The 18643-nt window shown below is 40.3% G+C and overlaps 2 protein-coding genes across 2 annotated transcripts in view; both read left to right on the top strand.

The window, feature by feature from the left end:
• LOC308090667 (uncharacterized protein) overlaps nucleotides 1-18643 on the top strand; it is a gene marked incomplete at its 3' end in the record, with an annotated part of 107745 nt that overhangs the window by 79026 nt on the left and 10076 nt on the right. The window contains exons 5-6 of the mRNA XM_080435933.1: nucleotides 16860-16958; nucleotides 17392-17490. Of these exons, the coding sequence (XP_080292059.1) occupies nucleotides 16860-16958; nucleotides 17392-17490 (198 nt within the window). The remainder of the gene's footprint in view (nucleotides 1-16859; nucleotides 16959-17391; nucleotides 17491-18643) is intronic.
• On the top strand, nucleotides 8019-13474 carry LOC308089893 (uncharacterized protein). Its single transcript, XM_080434846.1, has 4 exons — nucleotides 8019-8154; nucleotides 10064-10162; nucleotides 12044-12307; nucleotides 12570-13474. The coding sequence occupies exons 2-4, from the start codon at nucleotides 10096-10098 to the stop codon at nucleotides 13139-13141; spliced, it is 903 nt and encodes a 300-aa protein (XP_080290972.1). The 5' UTR covers nucleotides 8019-8154; nucleotides 10064-10095; the 3' UTR covers nucleotides 13142-13474.

Raw genomic sequence — 18643 nt, 5'->3', positions numbered from 1 at the left:
ATATATCAGCTACCTATTTCCTTAAACAGATGAGACAAAATAGCTAAATCAAATGAGCATGAGCTAATTACCATAACCAAAAAGCACATCTCTTTTGCGCAAATGCTACACTAATAGAAAAACTGCACCATATAACTTCACATTGTACATAGTACATTCTATCAGAAGTGGAAAAATACTTCCTTGATCAGCGTGCAGAAATTTGGCGCTGATCGTCAAAACGGTTTGTGAGATTCGTCCCGGACACACAGACAGACGGATTAGCAGACTCACAGACCTATTTCTAGACGTACAGAGCCACGCTATAAAAGTATTTTACATAGATTTTAAACTATGACCCAACTTTCACCTGACATTTCAAGCTTTCATGTGTGGAGATGTTTCTGTGTCATCATGTCATGCACTTAACGGCATGAGATGTGATTGGTCTACTTTTGAGGGGAAATACATACTGTACATACATAAAGACAAACCCTGTTCTATACGAAACGCATTAGGGTTCTCTATGAATAGAAGAACGTGTATATGACGCTTTTTCCACTTTCGTGGTCATTGTTTTTAATGTGGCTTGGCCTAAGGCCAAATTTCCTCTGCCGGGAACCAATAACACAGCAAAGACAACACACAAGCCCTTGTAGACGCACAGCCAGACACTGAGCCGTTATGGGAGTTTTTGTATACCTGTGAGTGTGCACAATTGAACAAAATGGTCCCTTACATGTCCATTTGGTTCCATTTATACACTCCAGAGTTAAATTAACACCAGTAAATTAACACTGTAGGGGGTCCTGTGTACATTTTATATCTGTAGTATGTGAACACACGCTTTGTGTGTGTTTTTCACAGCTTGATTGTAAATGATCAATATTTTAGTCACGAAATAGAACTTGTAGTTGCTGAATCTTTCTTATTTTCACACATACAACTTCTACTTTAAAACTTTATTAGAATTGTGTACTGTTTCCATAAGTTTAGTGATTGACAGCTTGAAGAGGCGATTAGTTGAACATGCAAATGAACACTTTTGTCCCATCGCAACACCCAGCGACCAAAATGATGAGATTCAAGTGACTAGAAAGATTCTTTATCTTTCAGTGGGAATGCACCTTAAGACCTCTACACACTGTACGATATTTGAAATGGTCGGCGAGTGAACAGATCGTTAAGCATTTCACATTGCACGAGTTTCTCTCTTGAAATCGGGCTAAATATATCGTTGTGATTCTCGCACGATTGATTGCTCGGCGACAGGGATTCACTGATTACAAGATACTGTATTTCACCACGATGTGATCCCGACCCAATACAATACATTTGTTTTTATTCCAAACGTCTCACGAAAACGTGAAAGGCTCCCGTGATATATGCACGAGACCGAGACAAGACGCTAATGATTGACATTAAATAATTCTCAATTTCTCTGTATTTCGCTCTCTCTCCCTCTCTTAAACAAACGTTTCAAAAGTCAACCAGTGTTGCCGTGTCCGCTTATTATAAGCGAGTTGCTTGTAAAAAATATTGGTGGTTGCGTTTCTTTTTAGCTTATTTCCAAAGTGTAGTTGCTTATTTGGCTTTATTTCTTAATGTTGCTTTTTTTCTTTGAAAATAGCTGCGACGCGTTGTGAGCTTGTAGATCGGCTATTTTATTTGTATATAGGTTTAAAGTGCTCATGCAGCCTATAGTCGCTTTTGTTGGGCTTGTTTTCATAGACCTGGTTGCTTATTTCTCGCACAAAACCTGGCAATACTGTTCAGAGACACATACCTGCGTCACACACACACACACACACATACACACAGCTCTCTCTCTCTCTCTCTCTCTCTCTGTCTGCAAGCCCTAATAAACAGCCCCATTGTCGAGCAGGCTCGCTCACTCTATCAATCTGTTTATCATGTTTATCTAATACAGGACTGGACTGTCTGTACGGTAATATTGCGGTTCTATGCGGGAGGACTAGCCACGGACCGGCCGGTGCGTGGCTGTAATGTGTTCTCATTGGCTGCAGCACGGCTCTCATCGGATCCGACAAACCCAAATATCCAACATGCTAGAAAAGTAAAAATTATCGGGAACCGCTCGCCGACCGCAATTTATCGGGGTGTTTCTTCTCGGAGTACCTTACACACTGCGCGATCAACACCTCGCCGAGGAACGCCCGATCTGGACTGAGATCGGTGGTTTTCTCGGCGATCACCAAAAAATATCCCGAGAGCCAAATCAGGTCAAATATCGTACAGTGTGTAGAGGTCATTAAGTAGGTGATGCCTCCTTTTGTACATGGAACATGGAGGATGGAAATGTTTATTTACACTTCAGGATTCCAATGTTAGCAATCATGTTTTTTTTCTGCTCCAACTAGACATCCTGCACATGGCTGTGTGTAAAGAGGAGAGGAGCCCCAGTCTGCTCCAGGAGGAACCAGAGCCTCCACACATTAAAGAGGAACAGGAGGAGTTACTTCAAAGACCAGAGGAGCCTGTTGGGTCAATGTTGACATTACTAGCAGTGAAAAGTGAAGATGATGATGAAGACATCTCTTCACACTGTTCTGAAGTTGAAGTTGAGCTTGAATCTGACACTGAAGTCACTGAAGACAGTGATGATTGGGAGGAGACCAGTGGAGGTCAGTCAGTGTTAAACACAGGGACAGGACCTACATGGGTGTGGAAAACTGGGAGGTGGAATAAAAGAGGTCCATGAAAAATACAATTAAATCAGACATTTTAACAGGGAAGCTAAACAACAGACTTGTTTGATGATGGAAGCTTTCAGGTTGTATGTGTACTCTACCACTTTTTAACCTGCCTTCTCCCCTTCTGTCCTCCTCTCTCCCCCCCCCTCTCGCAGGAGTGAGGTTCCAGTCTTCCCAGACTCAGTTCTTCTCTTGTTCTGAGTGTTCATACTCCTTCACATCTCAGATCTTCCTCCATAAACACATCAGGAGTAAACACAACGACCTCTACTGCCAAATGCTGAGGAATCGACAGATCACCTCATCAGCCTGTCAGCAAATCACCAGCTCTACAACCAGCCCGAAACAAGGAGATAAACCTTATCACTGTAAATATTGTAACAAGTGTTTCAGTGAGTGTGGTGCCCTGAAGAGACACCAGCGTATCCACACCAGAGAAAAACCTTTCCACTGTAAACATTGTGACAAGTGTTTCAGTGAGTCACGTTCCCTGAAGGCACACCAGCGTGTTCACACTGGAGAAAAACCTTTCCACTGTAAACATTGTAACAAGAGTTTCAATAACTCAGATAACCTGAAGAGACACCAGCGTATCCACACTGGAGAAAAAACATTCCACTGTAAACATTGTGACAAGTGTTTCAGTGAGTCACGTTCCCTGAAGGCACACCAGCGTGTTCACACTGGAGAAAAACCTTTCTACTGTAAACGTAGCGACGAGAGTATCAGTTGTTTTAGTAATCTAAAATGACACCAGTTTATTCACACCAAGGGAAACACGTTTTGCTATAAGTTAGCTCACTGGGAGGATCAAATTAAACACCTGTATGTTGGTAGGGAGGTGGATAGAAAAGCAGAAATATTATTGCTATTATAACTGCTCCTGTCAACAGAGGTGTCTGTTAACACTCGTCGCTTGTTTGTTTTTTTCACTTTTAAATCCTTCATTTCCTCAATCCTTCATTTCCTCAATTTGTTTTAAGTGTTAACAGTAACCATATATGCAGCTATGCATTTTTAGAAGTGTGTATGTGTATATATATATATATATATATATATATATATATATATATATATATATATATATATATATATATATATATCGTGCTAATAAAATACTATAATGCAGTAGTAAGTTGTCCATCTGTTCCCTAGAGTGTGCAGTCCCTTCTTTGAAGGTCTTTTACCTTTTTTACAATTTATATGCCTGCTGACTAGACTTGCACCTCCAACGGTTTTTTTTGGATGTGCAGGAGTCCCCTTTTTTGTTATATATATATATATATATATATATATATATATATATATATATATATATATATATATATATATATATATATATATATATACATTTGTTAATACACCAACAGAGTCAGAGTCCTGCAGACAGGACTGATGAAATAGGATTGTGGGTGTCTCTTTAGACCTTTTTGTGGCCCTACATCTTAGCACACAATAATATGAAATCTCATGATAAATTACACCATTTTAGGTCGGCCTGACCCAGTGCAATTCATCCATTACAATCAATCTACTATTTTCTATTTTCCTGTTTACTAGAACATTCTGGAACAATAACCAAACTCTGAACTGTATTCCATTATTCTCTTCTCCATGACTTGTAGTATTTCTACTACAAAAATAGCTTCTTTGTCACAATCTGAATTCATCCTGCATTATGAATATAGCCTATCATAGAAATATTGATATATTCACATAGTTTAAAAAATATATGGTTAACACATGTTTAATACATGGTATATGTATTAAACATGTTACATGTACATATTACTATGTGTTTTATACTGCATTTCTGTGGGACGTGAGGATCAGACCTGTGCAGCATCAATGTGCAGTGATGGAAGCTCAAAGCTGTGATAGATGCAGTGCTGAAACTATCCATGATTTTGTAAGTGATCATTCTATAGATTACTTTTCAGATTAATGCAATAATATATATATATCAACACATTGATTAACTGTGTTGTGCAAGACTAGTGAAAATGGCTGATCTACAAGCTCAAAATGCATCACATCTTGATTCATTGTGACTGAGCTTGTACTTATAATATTTTCACTATAATTTGAAAGATTTTTGCTTATAATGACACGTCCAAAATAGGGATCAATTATTAATCGATTAATTTACTAAATTATTGATTATCAATAAAAAATATAAATAATTGACTCCATAATGTTGTTGGATTAACTGCTGCAGGTGGATGTTCTCTTCTCTAAAGGTCTGGAAGGTCACATATTGTCAGTCGTGGAAAAAGTACTCACATTTTTTACTTAAGTAAAAGTATCAATACTGCAAGGTAGAAATACTCTGTTACAAGTTAAAGTCCGGAATTACATTTTTACTTGAGTAAAAGTACAAAAGTTTTGGTATCAAAATATACTTAAAGTAGACAGTAAATGTTCCATTTCATAAGTTTTCAAATGTATAAAATGTATACAATTTTTTTGAAAATAGCAGATCTACAAGTGTGAGCTTGTAGATCGGCTATTTTCAAATGGCCGGAATGTAGAGGGTTGAAGCCATGTATGTGTAACCGGGTGGAGTATTGACGTGTCATTTATTGTATTCCTACTAGTGTCTATGTGGGTGTGTCATTGACACCAACTAATTGATTGTTATTGATTGCAGGTGTTTGTGGGTGTGGTGCCAGTGCTCTTTAAAAGCAGTGTGTTGTGGCACAAAGGGAGACTGAACATGGAGCGAGCAGAGTGGGATCCAGCGTGACCGGCAAGAGATGGGTTTTTGGTATGGGGTTGATTTGTAAATGATGTGTAATGCTTATGGTTAAAACTGTTTAAGTGAGGCAGCTTTCTGCGAAGGTGCGCTGCACTCTGCTCGCCCCGTGGTAAGTGGTTTTAGGTTTTACGTGCACGTAATGTTGACTTGTTGTTGAAGATGTGTATTTATTTAACCTGGTAATGTTTTAAACCCACTGAATTAGAATGTTGGTCCTCCCTTTTTATATGCCAGATTTTGAGATTTCAGTAAACCCTATTTGTAGTGCTGTGTGCTTTGTTTGCTGTGTATTTTATGTGTTTATTGAGTCAAAAGGAAATGGTAACTTATTGAGAAGACCATGACTAATTCATTGTGGCCTAAATTGTTACAAGCCGCTTTTAATTTAATGTGAATAAAATGTCATATTTTCTAACTTGGTGTCTTTCCTGAGCCTCCCTACCCAGTTCTTTAAGCTCTGTTACGAACCTCCTTTTCTAAAGTTGAAACCTTAATTGGTTGTTGGTGAAATTCCAACTGGCGTAGTCAGTAGTGTATGTTTTTAGTAACCTCAAAAGTCCATTTGGTTACATTTGGCGTAGTCGGCAGGACAGAGCACTGGGTGGGAGCTAGGTGAGGAACATCATGGTGAGACTGAAGGTGGAATTTGCTCTTTTGCCAGACCAGCAATGTTTTTAATTGGTTTTATCAAAGTAATGTGTATTAATTGTTTGCCCCATTACCCCTGTGTGTGAGATGTGTTATCTAGGGGGAGAGAGCCGTTGAGGCGGTTGGCCTCTGCAGCTCCAGTGCGGGTCCAGGCTTTCCCATCAAGGGACTGGGCGTTAAGAGGCTTGATCGGGTTGGTTGCCAGTCCTTAAAGGAAGTTGGAGGTGGTCCAAAGGGACCACTTCCCTGGAGCCACTCCTTTCTGCAATGCCTCTGTGGCTGGGCTGTGAGGGGGACTGAGGTTCAGGTGCTATGGGCGATGGCCATGCCTATACGGCACCCGGTGGACCTGTCCCTGCCCAAGTTGAGTCGAATCGCCCATGAGGAGCAGCCACCCCATAAAGGGGGGACGCATGGTAGGAGTGCAGATGGCATGGAGCTTCCCCACGGATGGTATGACTGAGGGGATGGTGTTGGGCAATATAAATTTGATATAAATGTTATGGGCAGGAATTAAATGTTGTGTGGTCTGGTGGGACTGTAAATTGCTGGTAGGTCCTGTTTTTGCTATCTGTCTGGTCCTTTAGGAAAGTGTGCTGCTGGGAACGGTATTGGAATCCAGGCGACCCCTTACAAGTCTGACCAATGTCGGTGTGATGTGACTGTCACTGACCAGAAGCAATGGAGGCCCCTCCAGAGAGCAGGACCATCCTGTAGCCTTGTTTATTATTTTTGTGAGCCATGAGGACATGGCTGTGTAAAAGTTGGGGTGGATGTAACCGGGTGGAGTATTGACGTGTCATTTATTGTATTCCTACTAGTGTCTATGTGGGTGTGTCATTGACACCAACTAATTGATTGTTATTGATTGCAGGTGTTTGTGGGTGTGGTGCCAGTGCTCTTTAAAAGCAGTGTGTTGTGGCACAAAGGGAGACTGAACATGGAGCGAGCAGAGTGGGATCCAGCGTGACCGGCAAGAGATGGGTTTTTGGTATGGGGTTGATTTGTAAATGATGTGTAATGCTTATGGTTAAAACTGTTTAAGTGAGGCAGCTTTCTGCGAAGGTGCGCTGCACTCTGCTCGCCCCGTGGTAAGTGGTTTTAGGTTTTACGTGCACGTAATGTTGACTTGTTGTTGAAGATGTGTATTTATTTAACCTGGTAATGTTTTAAACCCACTGAATTAGAATGTTGGTCCTCCCTTTTTATATGCCAGATTTTGAGATTTCAGTAAACCCTATTTGTAGTGCTGTGTGCTTTGTTTGTTTGCTGTGTATTTTATGTGTTTATTGAGTCAAAAGGAAATGGTAACTTATTGAGAAGACCATGACTAATTCATTGTGGCCTAAATTGTTACAAGCCGCTTTTAATTTAATGTGAATAAAATGTCATATTTTCTAACTTGGTGTCTTTCCTGAGCCTCCCTACCCAGTTCTTTAAGCTCTGTTACGAACCTCCTTTTCTAAAGTTGAAACCTTAATTGGTTGTTGGTGAAATTCCAACTGGCGTAGTCAGTAGTGTATGTTTTTAGTAACCTCAAAAGTCCATTTGGTTACATATGTTTTGTAATAATAAAAAAATAAAAAATAAAAACTTCAAGTTTTCAAATAATTATAGTGGAATAAAAGTACAATATTTGAATGTACTTAGTTACTTTCCACCACTGCATATTGTAGTACTGTTACAGTGTATAAACAATGGACAGTACCAGAGACCAACAGTAGGGGGCAGCAATACTCAAACTGGCGTCTAGACAAAGTGGTCGTCAGAAGAAGAACATACATACCCACAATGCAGTAGTGAAAACAACATGGGGTGCGTTCGGAAATACAGCACTGAGCGCACTGGCCAATACAAACTAATAGGCGAGTGCGCTCCGGTGTGCAATATCCGAACGCACCCATGGTGTGTTGACTGACTGTTGACACTTTAAAATATCATAGATTTATATAAAAGTAAAATGCAAAGAAAGGTAAAACGTGTCGTTTCTAAACAGTGTCGTCGTTAAGCAGCAGGAGGACGTTTGTTAGCAGCTCAACCACTGAAACACAGCAGGTAAAGAAACTCATTCATGTTGGCTTTCATCTATTTATAACATTTAAGATGAACGGAACGTGTCTTGTTTAATCTTTGTCTTTATTAACATAATTTAAGTTGGAATATAAATCTAGTTACTCTTAGCTGTTCGCTTGTTATAAAGTGATCATAAACACAAACCATAGCAGCAGCAACAAGACATTGATATACATTGTTTTGTAACATGTTGTTGACGTCACTATTATGATTGTAACGTTGGCACGTGTCGTCTGAGGTTCGCCATGCCCCCTTTTTGACGCTATAGCCCGTTTGATTAGATGGCACTGGTTTGATTGATTGATGCTATAGCCCGTGAGGGGTCAGACTGTGCCTAGAGACCAGATAGAGACACGCTTAAGACTAGAGAGTGACGGTGGTTTGTGTTTGTAAACATTAAACTTCTTTGCCAACTACATAGTGATCAGTGCACACTGTACATGTGTGGCTGGTCTATGTCACTGTCACTGTTTACAAGCTGTTTATGTACCCTCCGGCCCCAACAATGGCCGCTGCGACCAAGTCACACATGTTGATTATTTGGTACACCAGTGTTTTATATCATTACAGTGGTTAATCTCCATATAACTTAAGCAACGAGGTGTAAACGTATCTTAAACCAATAGGATATTTACTCTGTCCACAGTAATGTTAATGTGATTGTCAAGTGAAGTTAGAGCTCCATGTCTTCATGCACCTGACATTGAATCCTTACCAACTAAACATTTGTCATGCTGTAGTGTGTCAGGCCTAGAATGACCATCCAGGTAATGCATGGCATTGAAAATAGTTTCCCTGTCTTGTTCATGGGCTGCAAATTAACAGTTTAGCTCCAAACCCATTAACTATATACATGCTGTGCTGTAGTAATATAATGTAGTTGTCTGTTTTCTTAAACTACAACCTGAAGGATAATGCTGCAAGAACCATGTTGTACTTGTTCATCCCATTATCTTCCAGTTTAAAGTAAAAGTAAAAGAAAAAAAAGAAGCTGATCTAGCTCACAATGTGTCTCATCCCGATGCATCATTATTCAATACATTGTAGATCTGCTATTTTCAGGTCACCTACGTATATACGGCAGGTTTAAACTAGTTACACTTATTTTGATAGCATAACATTTTGCAGGGGGTCCCCTGGAACCCTCTCAAGGACCCAGCTAGGGGTCCCCAGAAGTCAGTTTGACAACCACTGTTCTAGACCCTTTTGTAAACAACTGTGCAGAGCCATGGGCTGTCCTTTCATGAGGAGGGGGGTGGGGGGACTAGGATAGGTGGGTGGTCATGTAGGAGGAGGTGGAGGGACTGGGTCAGGTGGGTGGTGTTAAGGTGCAAACCAGGTATAATACCTGATGAACTGGTGGGTGGAGCTACACATGAAAATATCATTTCAACACTTACTGTACAATTTTTGGAAAAACATTCATCCTCCTTATCCTATATTAAAATGACTAATGGGAGGACGGACCTCTGACGTCATGCAGACTCAGCCATAACCATATAAGGAGTTTCCAATGCAGCTACGCCCAAATATGGAGTGTGTTGTCCAACCTCAATGTGTCGTCATGGCATCAGCCACAAACTAATCAGTCAGCACCAGGTCAGCACCATATATGTGAGCAAAAGAGGGAATGCCCATATATGGGCATATACTGATGACATCAGGGATCTCCATATATGGTCACAAAAGGGACACAGACAGACGGGTACAACGGTTGCTCTGACAAACCCCCAACACTATGACTCAGACATATTGGTCGGATGGGCAGTGTGACGTAGGTGTAAGTGGCCTGAATCTCTAGTATAATAATAATACCTAATGACTATGTTTTAGGGGGAAAAGAACCATGGAACACCATCTTTAAAGTCCTTATTCAATTCCTTCATTTCAGGCCAGTGTGTGGAGTCCAGACTACAGGTGAAGATGAACTCTCCAGACTCAGCCAGGGCTATCTCTATTAAACAGGAACCTGAAGACCACCCACACCTCGGTACGTTTCATGTGCTCGCTCTTTCTTGAATGTTTTTATCATTGTTTTTCTGTTCTGTTGTAGGGCTGTCACTATATCTAATTTTACTGAGAAATAATCATGACAAAATATATCATGACAATGATAATATCCTGATGATTAAACAAATTACTCATTCTGTCTGGTTGCAGAAACAACAAAATAATGTCCTTGTGTAATCATTACATTACAGTCATTTAGCAGACGCTTTTATCCAAAGCGACTTACAATAAGTGCATTCAACATTATTTAGGTAGGCAAGAAAACTACTAATCACCAGAAGTCTTAAATAGATGAGAAAAATCACACCCAGTGTGAAGTGAGCGGTGCTATTTATGAGTTATTAATTTCATCATGCATCTCGGTAGCCAATCACAGCACGTCCTGCGAAGTGACGTGCTTAAATTTTTTACATTATTATTAATTTCATCATGCGTCTCGCTAGCCAATCACAGCGCGTCTGCGAAGTTTGAAGTTAATTTCATCATGTGTCTCGCTAGCCAATCACAGCACGTCCTGCAAAGCTTAGCCTATGGGCGTGTTTTCCACAGCATGGCGTCACAGCGAAAGACAAATCTTCGTGACGGAAAGAAAAACTTTCATCACGGATGGGTCCTAAACCCACTTATAGGAGCAGTTACACCGCTCAAAAATAGCTAAATCAAATGAGCAAGAGCTAAAATAAATAAGTGTATCAAGTAAATAAGATACAATAAAACAAGAGCTTGTACAAATATTTGACAACAAGTAGCAAAGGCTATGAGGAAGGGTCAGGGTAGTGTTTCCTGAAGAGGTGGGTTTTCAGCCTGCGGCGAAAGATTGGCAGTGACTCTGCTGTCCTGACATCAGTGGGGAGTTCATTCCACCACTGTGGGGCCAGAACAGAGAAAAGCCGCGACCGTGTAGATCGGCCAGAAGGACCTCTGAGCGACGGGGCAACCAGTTGTCCAGAGGCGGCAGACCGAAGTGGTCGGGCAGGGGTGCAATTCAATTTCAATGAAATTTTTATTAAAGTGTCAAATCACTACAAGTTGTCTCAAGACACTTTACATGTAGAGCAGAGACCCGACAGTCCCACCCTGTGCAAGCAATTTTGCGACAGTGGCAACGAAAAACTTCCCCTTAACTGGAAGAAACGTCAACAATAGATTATATTATAATCTATTGGTGGTATTTAAAAAAAAATTACTATATGGCTTTGCCTATGGCCAAATTTCCTCTGCCGGGATCCAATAACCCAGCGAAGAAAACACACAAGCCCTTGTAGATGCACAGTCAGAAACTGAGCCGTTTTGGGTGTTTTTGTATACCTGAGAAAATTGAACCAAAATGGTCCCTTACATGTCCATTTGGTTACATTTGTACACTCCAGAGTTAAATTAACGCTGGAGGGGTCCCTGACTGTGTGCATTTTATATCTGTGTTTACAAATTGGGTCCCTGGGCAGTAGGCTACAGCTGCCAGCTGGGAGGAGGAAAAGCTTGTGTTTTTCACTGCTTGATTGTAAATGATCAATATTTTAGGTATGAAATAGAACTTGTAGTTGCTGAATCTTTCTTATTTTCACACATACAACTGCTAGATTAAAGCTTTATTGGAATTGTCCACTGTTTCCATATGTTAAGTGAATGACAGCTTGAAGAGGCGATTAGTTTAACATGCAAATGAACTATTTTGTCCCATCGGAACACCCAGCGACCAAAATGACGCGATGAAGTGACTAGAAAGATTTGTTATCTTTCAGTGGGAACGCACCTTAAGTAGGTGAATACCTCCTTTTGTACATGAAACATGGAGGATGGAAATGTTTGTTTACACTTCAGGAATCCAGTGTTCACTATCATGTTATTTTTCTGCTCCTAGCCATCCTGCACATGGTTGTGTGTAAAGAGGAGAGGAGCCCCAGTCTGCTCCAGGAGGAACCAGATTCTCCACACATTAAAGAGGAACAGGAGGAGTTACTTCAAAGACCAGAGGAGCCTGATGGGTCAATGTTGACATTACTAGCAGTGAAAGGGGAAGTTGATGATGAACATATCTCTTCACACTGTTCTGAAGTTGAAGTTGAGCTCGAATCTGACACTGAAGTCACTGAAGACAGTGATGATTGGGAAGAGACCAGTGGAGGTGAGTCAGTGTTAAACACAGGGACAGGACTTACATGGGTGGGGAAAACTGAGAGGTGGAATAAAAGAGGTCGATGAAAAATATTAAAAATGTAATCAGAAATGTTAACAGGGAAGCCGTAATGCTCCTAAAGAACGGACTTGTTTGATGATGGAAGCTTGTAAAGTTGTATGTGGACTCACCATTTTTAACCAGCCTCTCTCCTTCTCTCTTCCTCTCTCTCTCGCCCTCCCCTCTGTCCCCCTCCCCTCTCCTCTCTCAGGAGTGAGGTTCCAGTCTTCCCAGACTCAGTTCTTCTCTTGTTCTGAGTGTTCATACTCCTTCACATCTCAGGTCTTCCTTCATAAACACATCAAGAGGAGACACAACGACCGGCAAATGCTGAGGGATGGACAGATCACCTCATCAGCCTGTCAGCAAATCAACAGCTCTACAACCAGCCCGAAACAAGGAGATGGACCTTATCACTGTAAATATTGTAACAAGTGTTTCAGTGGTAACCTGAAAACACACCAGCGTGTTCACACTGGAGAAAAACCTTTCCACTGTAAACATTGTGACAAGAGTTTCAGGCAGTCTGGTCACCTGAAAACACACCAGCGTGTTCACACTGGAGAAAAACCTTTCCACTGTAGAATGTGCGACAAGAGTTTCAGTCGATCAACTGACATGAATAGCCACAAGCGTATTCACACTGGAGAAAAAACATTCCACTGTGAACATTGTGACAAGACTTTCAGTCAGTCAGGTTCCCTAAAGCGACACCAGCGTTTCGTTTGGGCAGCTTCTCTGAAAAAACACAGTGTTGATTTCATCAGACAGTCTCAGTCTTAGTCCAGTTTCAATCGTCCTTGATACTATGATTTTCATCATATTTAGTCAACCTCATCCTGTTTTTATTTAGTTAAGTTGTAGTCAAAAAAAAAGTCGAGCATTTTAGTTCCTATCTTAGTCCAACACAACCTTAAGTATTTAGTACATTTTTTTGTCAACAAAAACTGTTTGCATTTTAGTCTAATGTTTAGTCACTAATAACTCTTTTAGTCTACCTTTATCCATGAAACGACATTCTGATTTTACCACGCTGTTCGCAGTACAAACCAACACTAAATACCTGGTTATAGAACCTGAAGACACATCAGCGTATCCACACTGGAGAAAAGACGGCCAACTTCTCTGAAAAGACATCAGCGTATCCACAATGGAGAAAAACCTTTCTTCTGTAAGCATTGTGACAAGAATTTCAGTAAGTCAGGTTCCTTCAAGAGGCACCAGCGTATCCACACTGGAGAAAAACCTTTCCAGTGTAAACATTGTGACAAGAGATTCAGTGAGTCAGGTTCCTTCAAGAGACATCAGCGTATCCACACTGGAGAAAAACCTTTCTACTGTCGCTGGGTGTTGCGATCGGACAAAAGTGTTCATTTGCATGTTCAACTAATTGCCTCTTCTAAAAAGACACCAGTTTATTCACACCAAGGGAAACAAACGTTCTACTATAAATTAGGGGGAGGGAGGTGGATAGAAAAGCAAAAATATTGATTTTCATACTGCTCCTGTCAACAGGCCTCGTCTCTTGTTTTTTTCACTTTTAAATCCTTAATTTCCTCAATCTGTTTTAAGTGTTAACAGTAACCATATGCAGCTATACATTTTTAGAAGTATATACTATGTAAATATATATTTGTTAATATACCAACAGAGCCATATCTGCAGACAGGACTGATGAAATAGGATTGGGGGTGTGTTTTTATACCTTTTTGTGGCCCTACATCTTAGCACAAAATAATATGAAATCTCATGATAAGTTACACCATTTTAGGTCAGCCTGAACCAGTGCAATTCATCCATTACAATCAATCTAACTTACAGAACTATTTTCCTGTTTTCTGGAACAATAACCAAACTCTGAACTGTATTCCTGTATTCCATTCTCTTCTCCATGACTTCATTAAATATTTCTACTACAAAAATAGCTTCTTTGTCACAGTCTGAATTCATCCTACATTATGAATATAGCCTATCATAGAAATATTGATATATTCACATAGTTTGAAAAAGATATGGTTAACACATGTTTAATACATGGTATGTGTTTTTGTATACTGCATTTCTGTGAGTAGTGAGGATCAGACCTGTGCAGGATGGAAGCTCAAAGCTGTGATAGATGCAGTGCTGAAACCATCCATGTATCCAATATATTTAACAACTAATTGATTAACTGTGCAAGACTAGTGAAAATAGCTGATCTGCAAGCTCAAAACCCATCAGATCTTGATTTGTTGTGAACTTGTACATATAATATTTTCACTATATTTGTAATATTTTTGCTTATAATGACATGTCCAAAATATGGATCAATTATTAATTGATTAATTTACTGAATTATTGATCATCAGAAACAAATTAACTGTTGCACTCCTAGATGTTCTCTTGTCTACAGGTCTGGAAGGTCACATACTGTTACTGTATATAAACAATGGACAGTACCCGAGACCAACAGTAGGGGGCAGGCATACGCCAACTGGCGTCTAGACAGAGTGGACGTCAGAAGAAGAACATACCCACAATGCAGTAGTGACAATACAACATGGTGAGATGACTGACTGTTGTTGACACTTTAAAATACCATAGCTTTATTAAAAGTAAAATACAAAGAAAAGTAAAACGTGTCGTTTCTAAACAGTGTCGTCGTTAAGCAGCAGGAGGACGACGTTTGTTAGCAGCTCAACCACTGAAACACAGCAGGTAAAGATCAACTCATTCATGTTGGGTTTCATCTATTTATAACATTTAAGATGAACAAATCACGTCTTGTTTCATCTATTTGTCTTTATTAACTCATCATTTAAGTTGGAACATAAATCCAATTACTCTTAGCTGTTAGCTTGTTATAAAGTGATCATAACCACAAACAATAGCTCCATAGCAGCAGCAAGACTAGACCCGAAACGTCATGGAGCTACTTCTTCTTGTTTTTTTAAATGTTTACATTTACAACCATTACATCTACATAAACGTTCAGATTTCAAATATAAAGTGCTTACCCCAAAGCCACGGATGTAACAAGTTAAAGCGCATGGGTCAAAGTACCCGTATCTTCCGTATTGTTCAATAAAAAGCTTTTTAATCCGATCGCCGGCTATTCTCCATATGATTTCAACTGCGCGCCCCTGTCAATTGGGAGGTGTATTGCACTCTGATACCTTATAATTATTTTTGTTTTGTTGAGAAAATGGCCGCGGATCGGATTAAAATGCTTTTTATTGAACAATACGGAAGATACGGGTACTTAGACCCTGGCGCTTTGACTTGTTACATCCGTGGCCGGGGGGTCAGCACTTTATATTTAAAATCTGAACGTTTATGTAGATGTACTGGTTGTAAATGTAAAATTTTCAAAAAACAAAGGTAGCTCCATGACGCTTGTGACAGACGAGCATCATGTGAACCATGGCTACAGCAAGACATTGATATACATTGTTGTGTTTTATGTTGTTGTTGACGTCACTATTATTATTGTAACCCTATAGTTACATCGGTGTCTTATAGCATTACAGTGGTTAATCTCCATATAACTTAAGCAACGAGGTGTAAACGTATGTAAACTATTAGGAGGATCTTTACTCTGTCCACAGTAATGTTAATTTGACTGTCAAGTGAAGTTAGAGCTCCATGTCTTCATGCACCAGACATTGAATCCTTACCAACTATACATTTGTCATGCTGTAGAGTGTCAGGCCTAGAATGACCATCCAGGTAATATATGGCATTGGAATTAGTTTCACTGTCTTGTTCACGGGCTGCTTTTTTGCTGCTTCATCGTTGAGTCATAGACCACTTTGAATTTTAATTTCAGATGATTGTTAGATAGATAGATAGATAGAAAGAGAAGAATATTGTGAGAAAGAGGAGAATATTGTGAAAATGGTCATTCTACAAGCTCACAATGCCTCGCAACACGACACGTTTCGAGCTTGTAGATCTGCTATTTTCACAATATTTATCTGTGGAACTGAGTAAAAAAAAAGAAAAAGAATGCCTCCACTCCTACATTCCAATTGCTTATCAGGGGGAGGGGTCCCCAGTACAAATATGACTATTTTGGGGGGTCACAGCCTGAAAAGGTTGAGAACCACTGGTCTGTACTACACTTTTGTTACCCCCAACACTATGACTCAGACATATTGGTCGGAGCCATATTGGGCGGCCATAGCTGAGTGGTTAGTGAGCCCGCATAGGGAGCCAGAGGCCCTGGTTGCCCCAGGTTCGATTCCAGGCCAGACCAGCATATGTGTCGATGAAATGAAATTTGTCCCTGAGCAAGACTCTTAACCCCTAATTGCTCACAGGTTCTCATTGGAAACAAGACCGCAAGGACTTTCATGAACGACCTGTTAAAAGGAATTATCCTTATCCTTATGGGCAGTGTGACGTAGGTGTAAGTGGCCTGAATCTCTAGTATAATAATAATACCCAATGACTATGTTTTAGGGGGAAAAGAACCATGGAATCCCATCTTTAAAGTCCTTATTCAATTCCTTCATTTCAGACCAGTGTGTGGAGTCCAGACTGCAGGTGAAGATGAACTCTCCAGACTCAGCCAGGGCTATCTCTATTAAACAGGAACCTGAAGACCACCCACACCTCGGTACGTTTCATGTGCTCACTCTTTCTTGATTTTTTTTCTTTCTGTTCTGTTATCTGATTTTGCTGAGAAATAATCATGCCAAAATATATCATGACAATGATAATATCCTGATGATTAAACAAATTGCTCATTCTGTCTGGTTGCAGAAACATAAAAAACAGATTGGCTACTTTCACTTTATTCACTTTAGACCAATATTTGCATTGCAGGAGTCCATCTTTTGTCACATTATTCCTTGTGTAATCTTAAATTACGAATGATTTCTCCCCTAATATATGAATCCTATAATCTTTGCACCCAAGATTCATATGGTAATGAGTTGGGCTTAGGCCATATTGCCTCTACCTTCTGCAAATATTACTGTTATTCTTGACACCACTAAGTCTGCAGTTGTTATTATTATTATTATTATTATTCAATTCCTTCATTTCAGACCAGTGTGTGGAGTCCAGACTGCAGGTGAAGATGAACTCTCCAGACTTAGCCAGGGACATTTCTATTAAACAGGAGGAACCTGAAGAACACCCACTCAGTAAGTTTCATGTGCTTTTTTTATTTCTGTAATTTTGTTCTGTTCTGTTCTGTTTTAGAAGTGCAACAATATCTATTTTCACTGTACAATAACCATTGCAAAAATATCTTGACACTGATAATAATAAACCACTAGAAAAAGTGCTCCTCGGAGCACAGGTCTCCGCCAGGTCAGGTACGTTATTGTGGCCTCCTGGTCACGCTATAATAGGGCAATGTGAAAAGGGTGCCATTTATTCTTAGGCCTTTCACGGCAATCGGACACCGCATTCATGATTTGAGGCATTTTGTTCCAAAAATGTGTTTTGCTAAATTAGACCTGCTGAGCGCGCTATAACAGGCCAATGTGAAAAAGGTGGCATTTCTTCCTCGGCCTAGTGGGAATGCGCGTGTGAAATTTCACGGAAATTGCAAGCTGCTTGCATAATTTGAGGCATTTTGTTCAAAACGGACCAATCCTGCAAACTTTGGAAGCCAACCTTAGCCAATCAGGATGGAATATGGGAAATCGGACAGATCCGTGTTGATCACATGACTATAGAGATACTGTGTACCAATTTGCATGACGTTTGGATAAAATCTGTAGGAGTAATGTCAAAAAATGGGTTTTGCGGGGCAGAGGTCCTGAATTGGCATCCAGGGAGTGTGTGTGCACAGTTTCACAGTGACCGGGCCAACGGTGCCAGAGATTAGCTGGTAACGGACGGACGGACAGGACACACACACACACACACACACACACACACACACACACACACACACGGACGGACGGACGGACGGACGGACGGACGGACGGACGGACGGACGGACAGGGCGTAAAACATACTACTCTCTCGCCATGCCTTTCGGCCTGGCGGAGACAATAACAAAATACCATAACCAAGAAGCACATTTCTTTTGGGTAAATGCAATACTAATAGAAAAACTGCACCATATAACTTCACATTGTACAGAGTACATTCTATCTGAAGTGGAAAAATACTTCCTTGATCAGCGTGCAGAAATTTGCCACTGATCGTCAAAACGGTTTGTGAGATTCGTCCCGGACACACATAAGTCCATGAGCCAGAGCCCCAAAATTGAGCAATGATTATCGAAAGAGTGTGCAAAACCAAACCTATATTAAATTGTTCATAGGGTCAATACGAGTAAAT

The sequence above is a fragment of the Gymnoscopelus braueri genome (assembly GCF_963280865.1).
Source record: "Gymnoscopelus braueri genome assembly, chromosome: 8".
Taxonomy (NCBI): domain Eukaryota; kingdom Metazoa; phylum Chordata; class Actinopteri; order Myctophiformes; family Myctophidae; genus Gymnoscopelus; species Gymnoscopelus braueri.
Note: the sequence above shows the minus strand (reverse complement) of the source record. Positions and strands in the feature narration are given on the sequence as shown.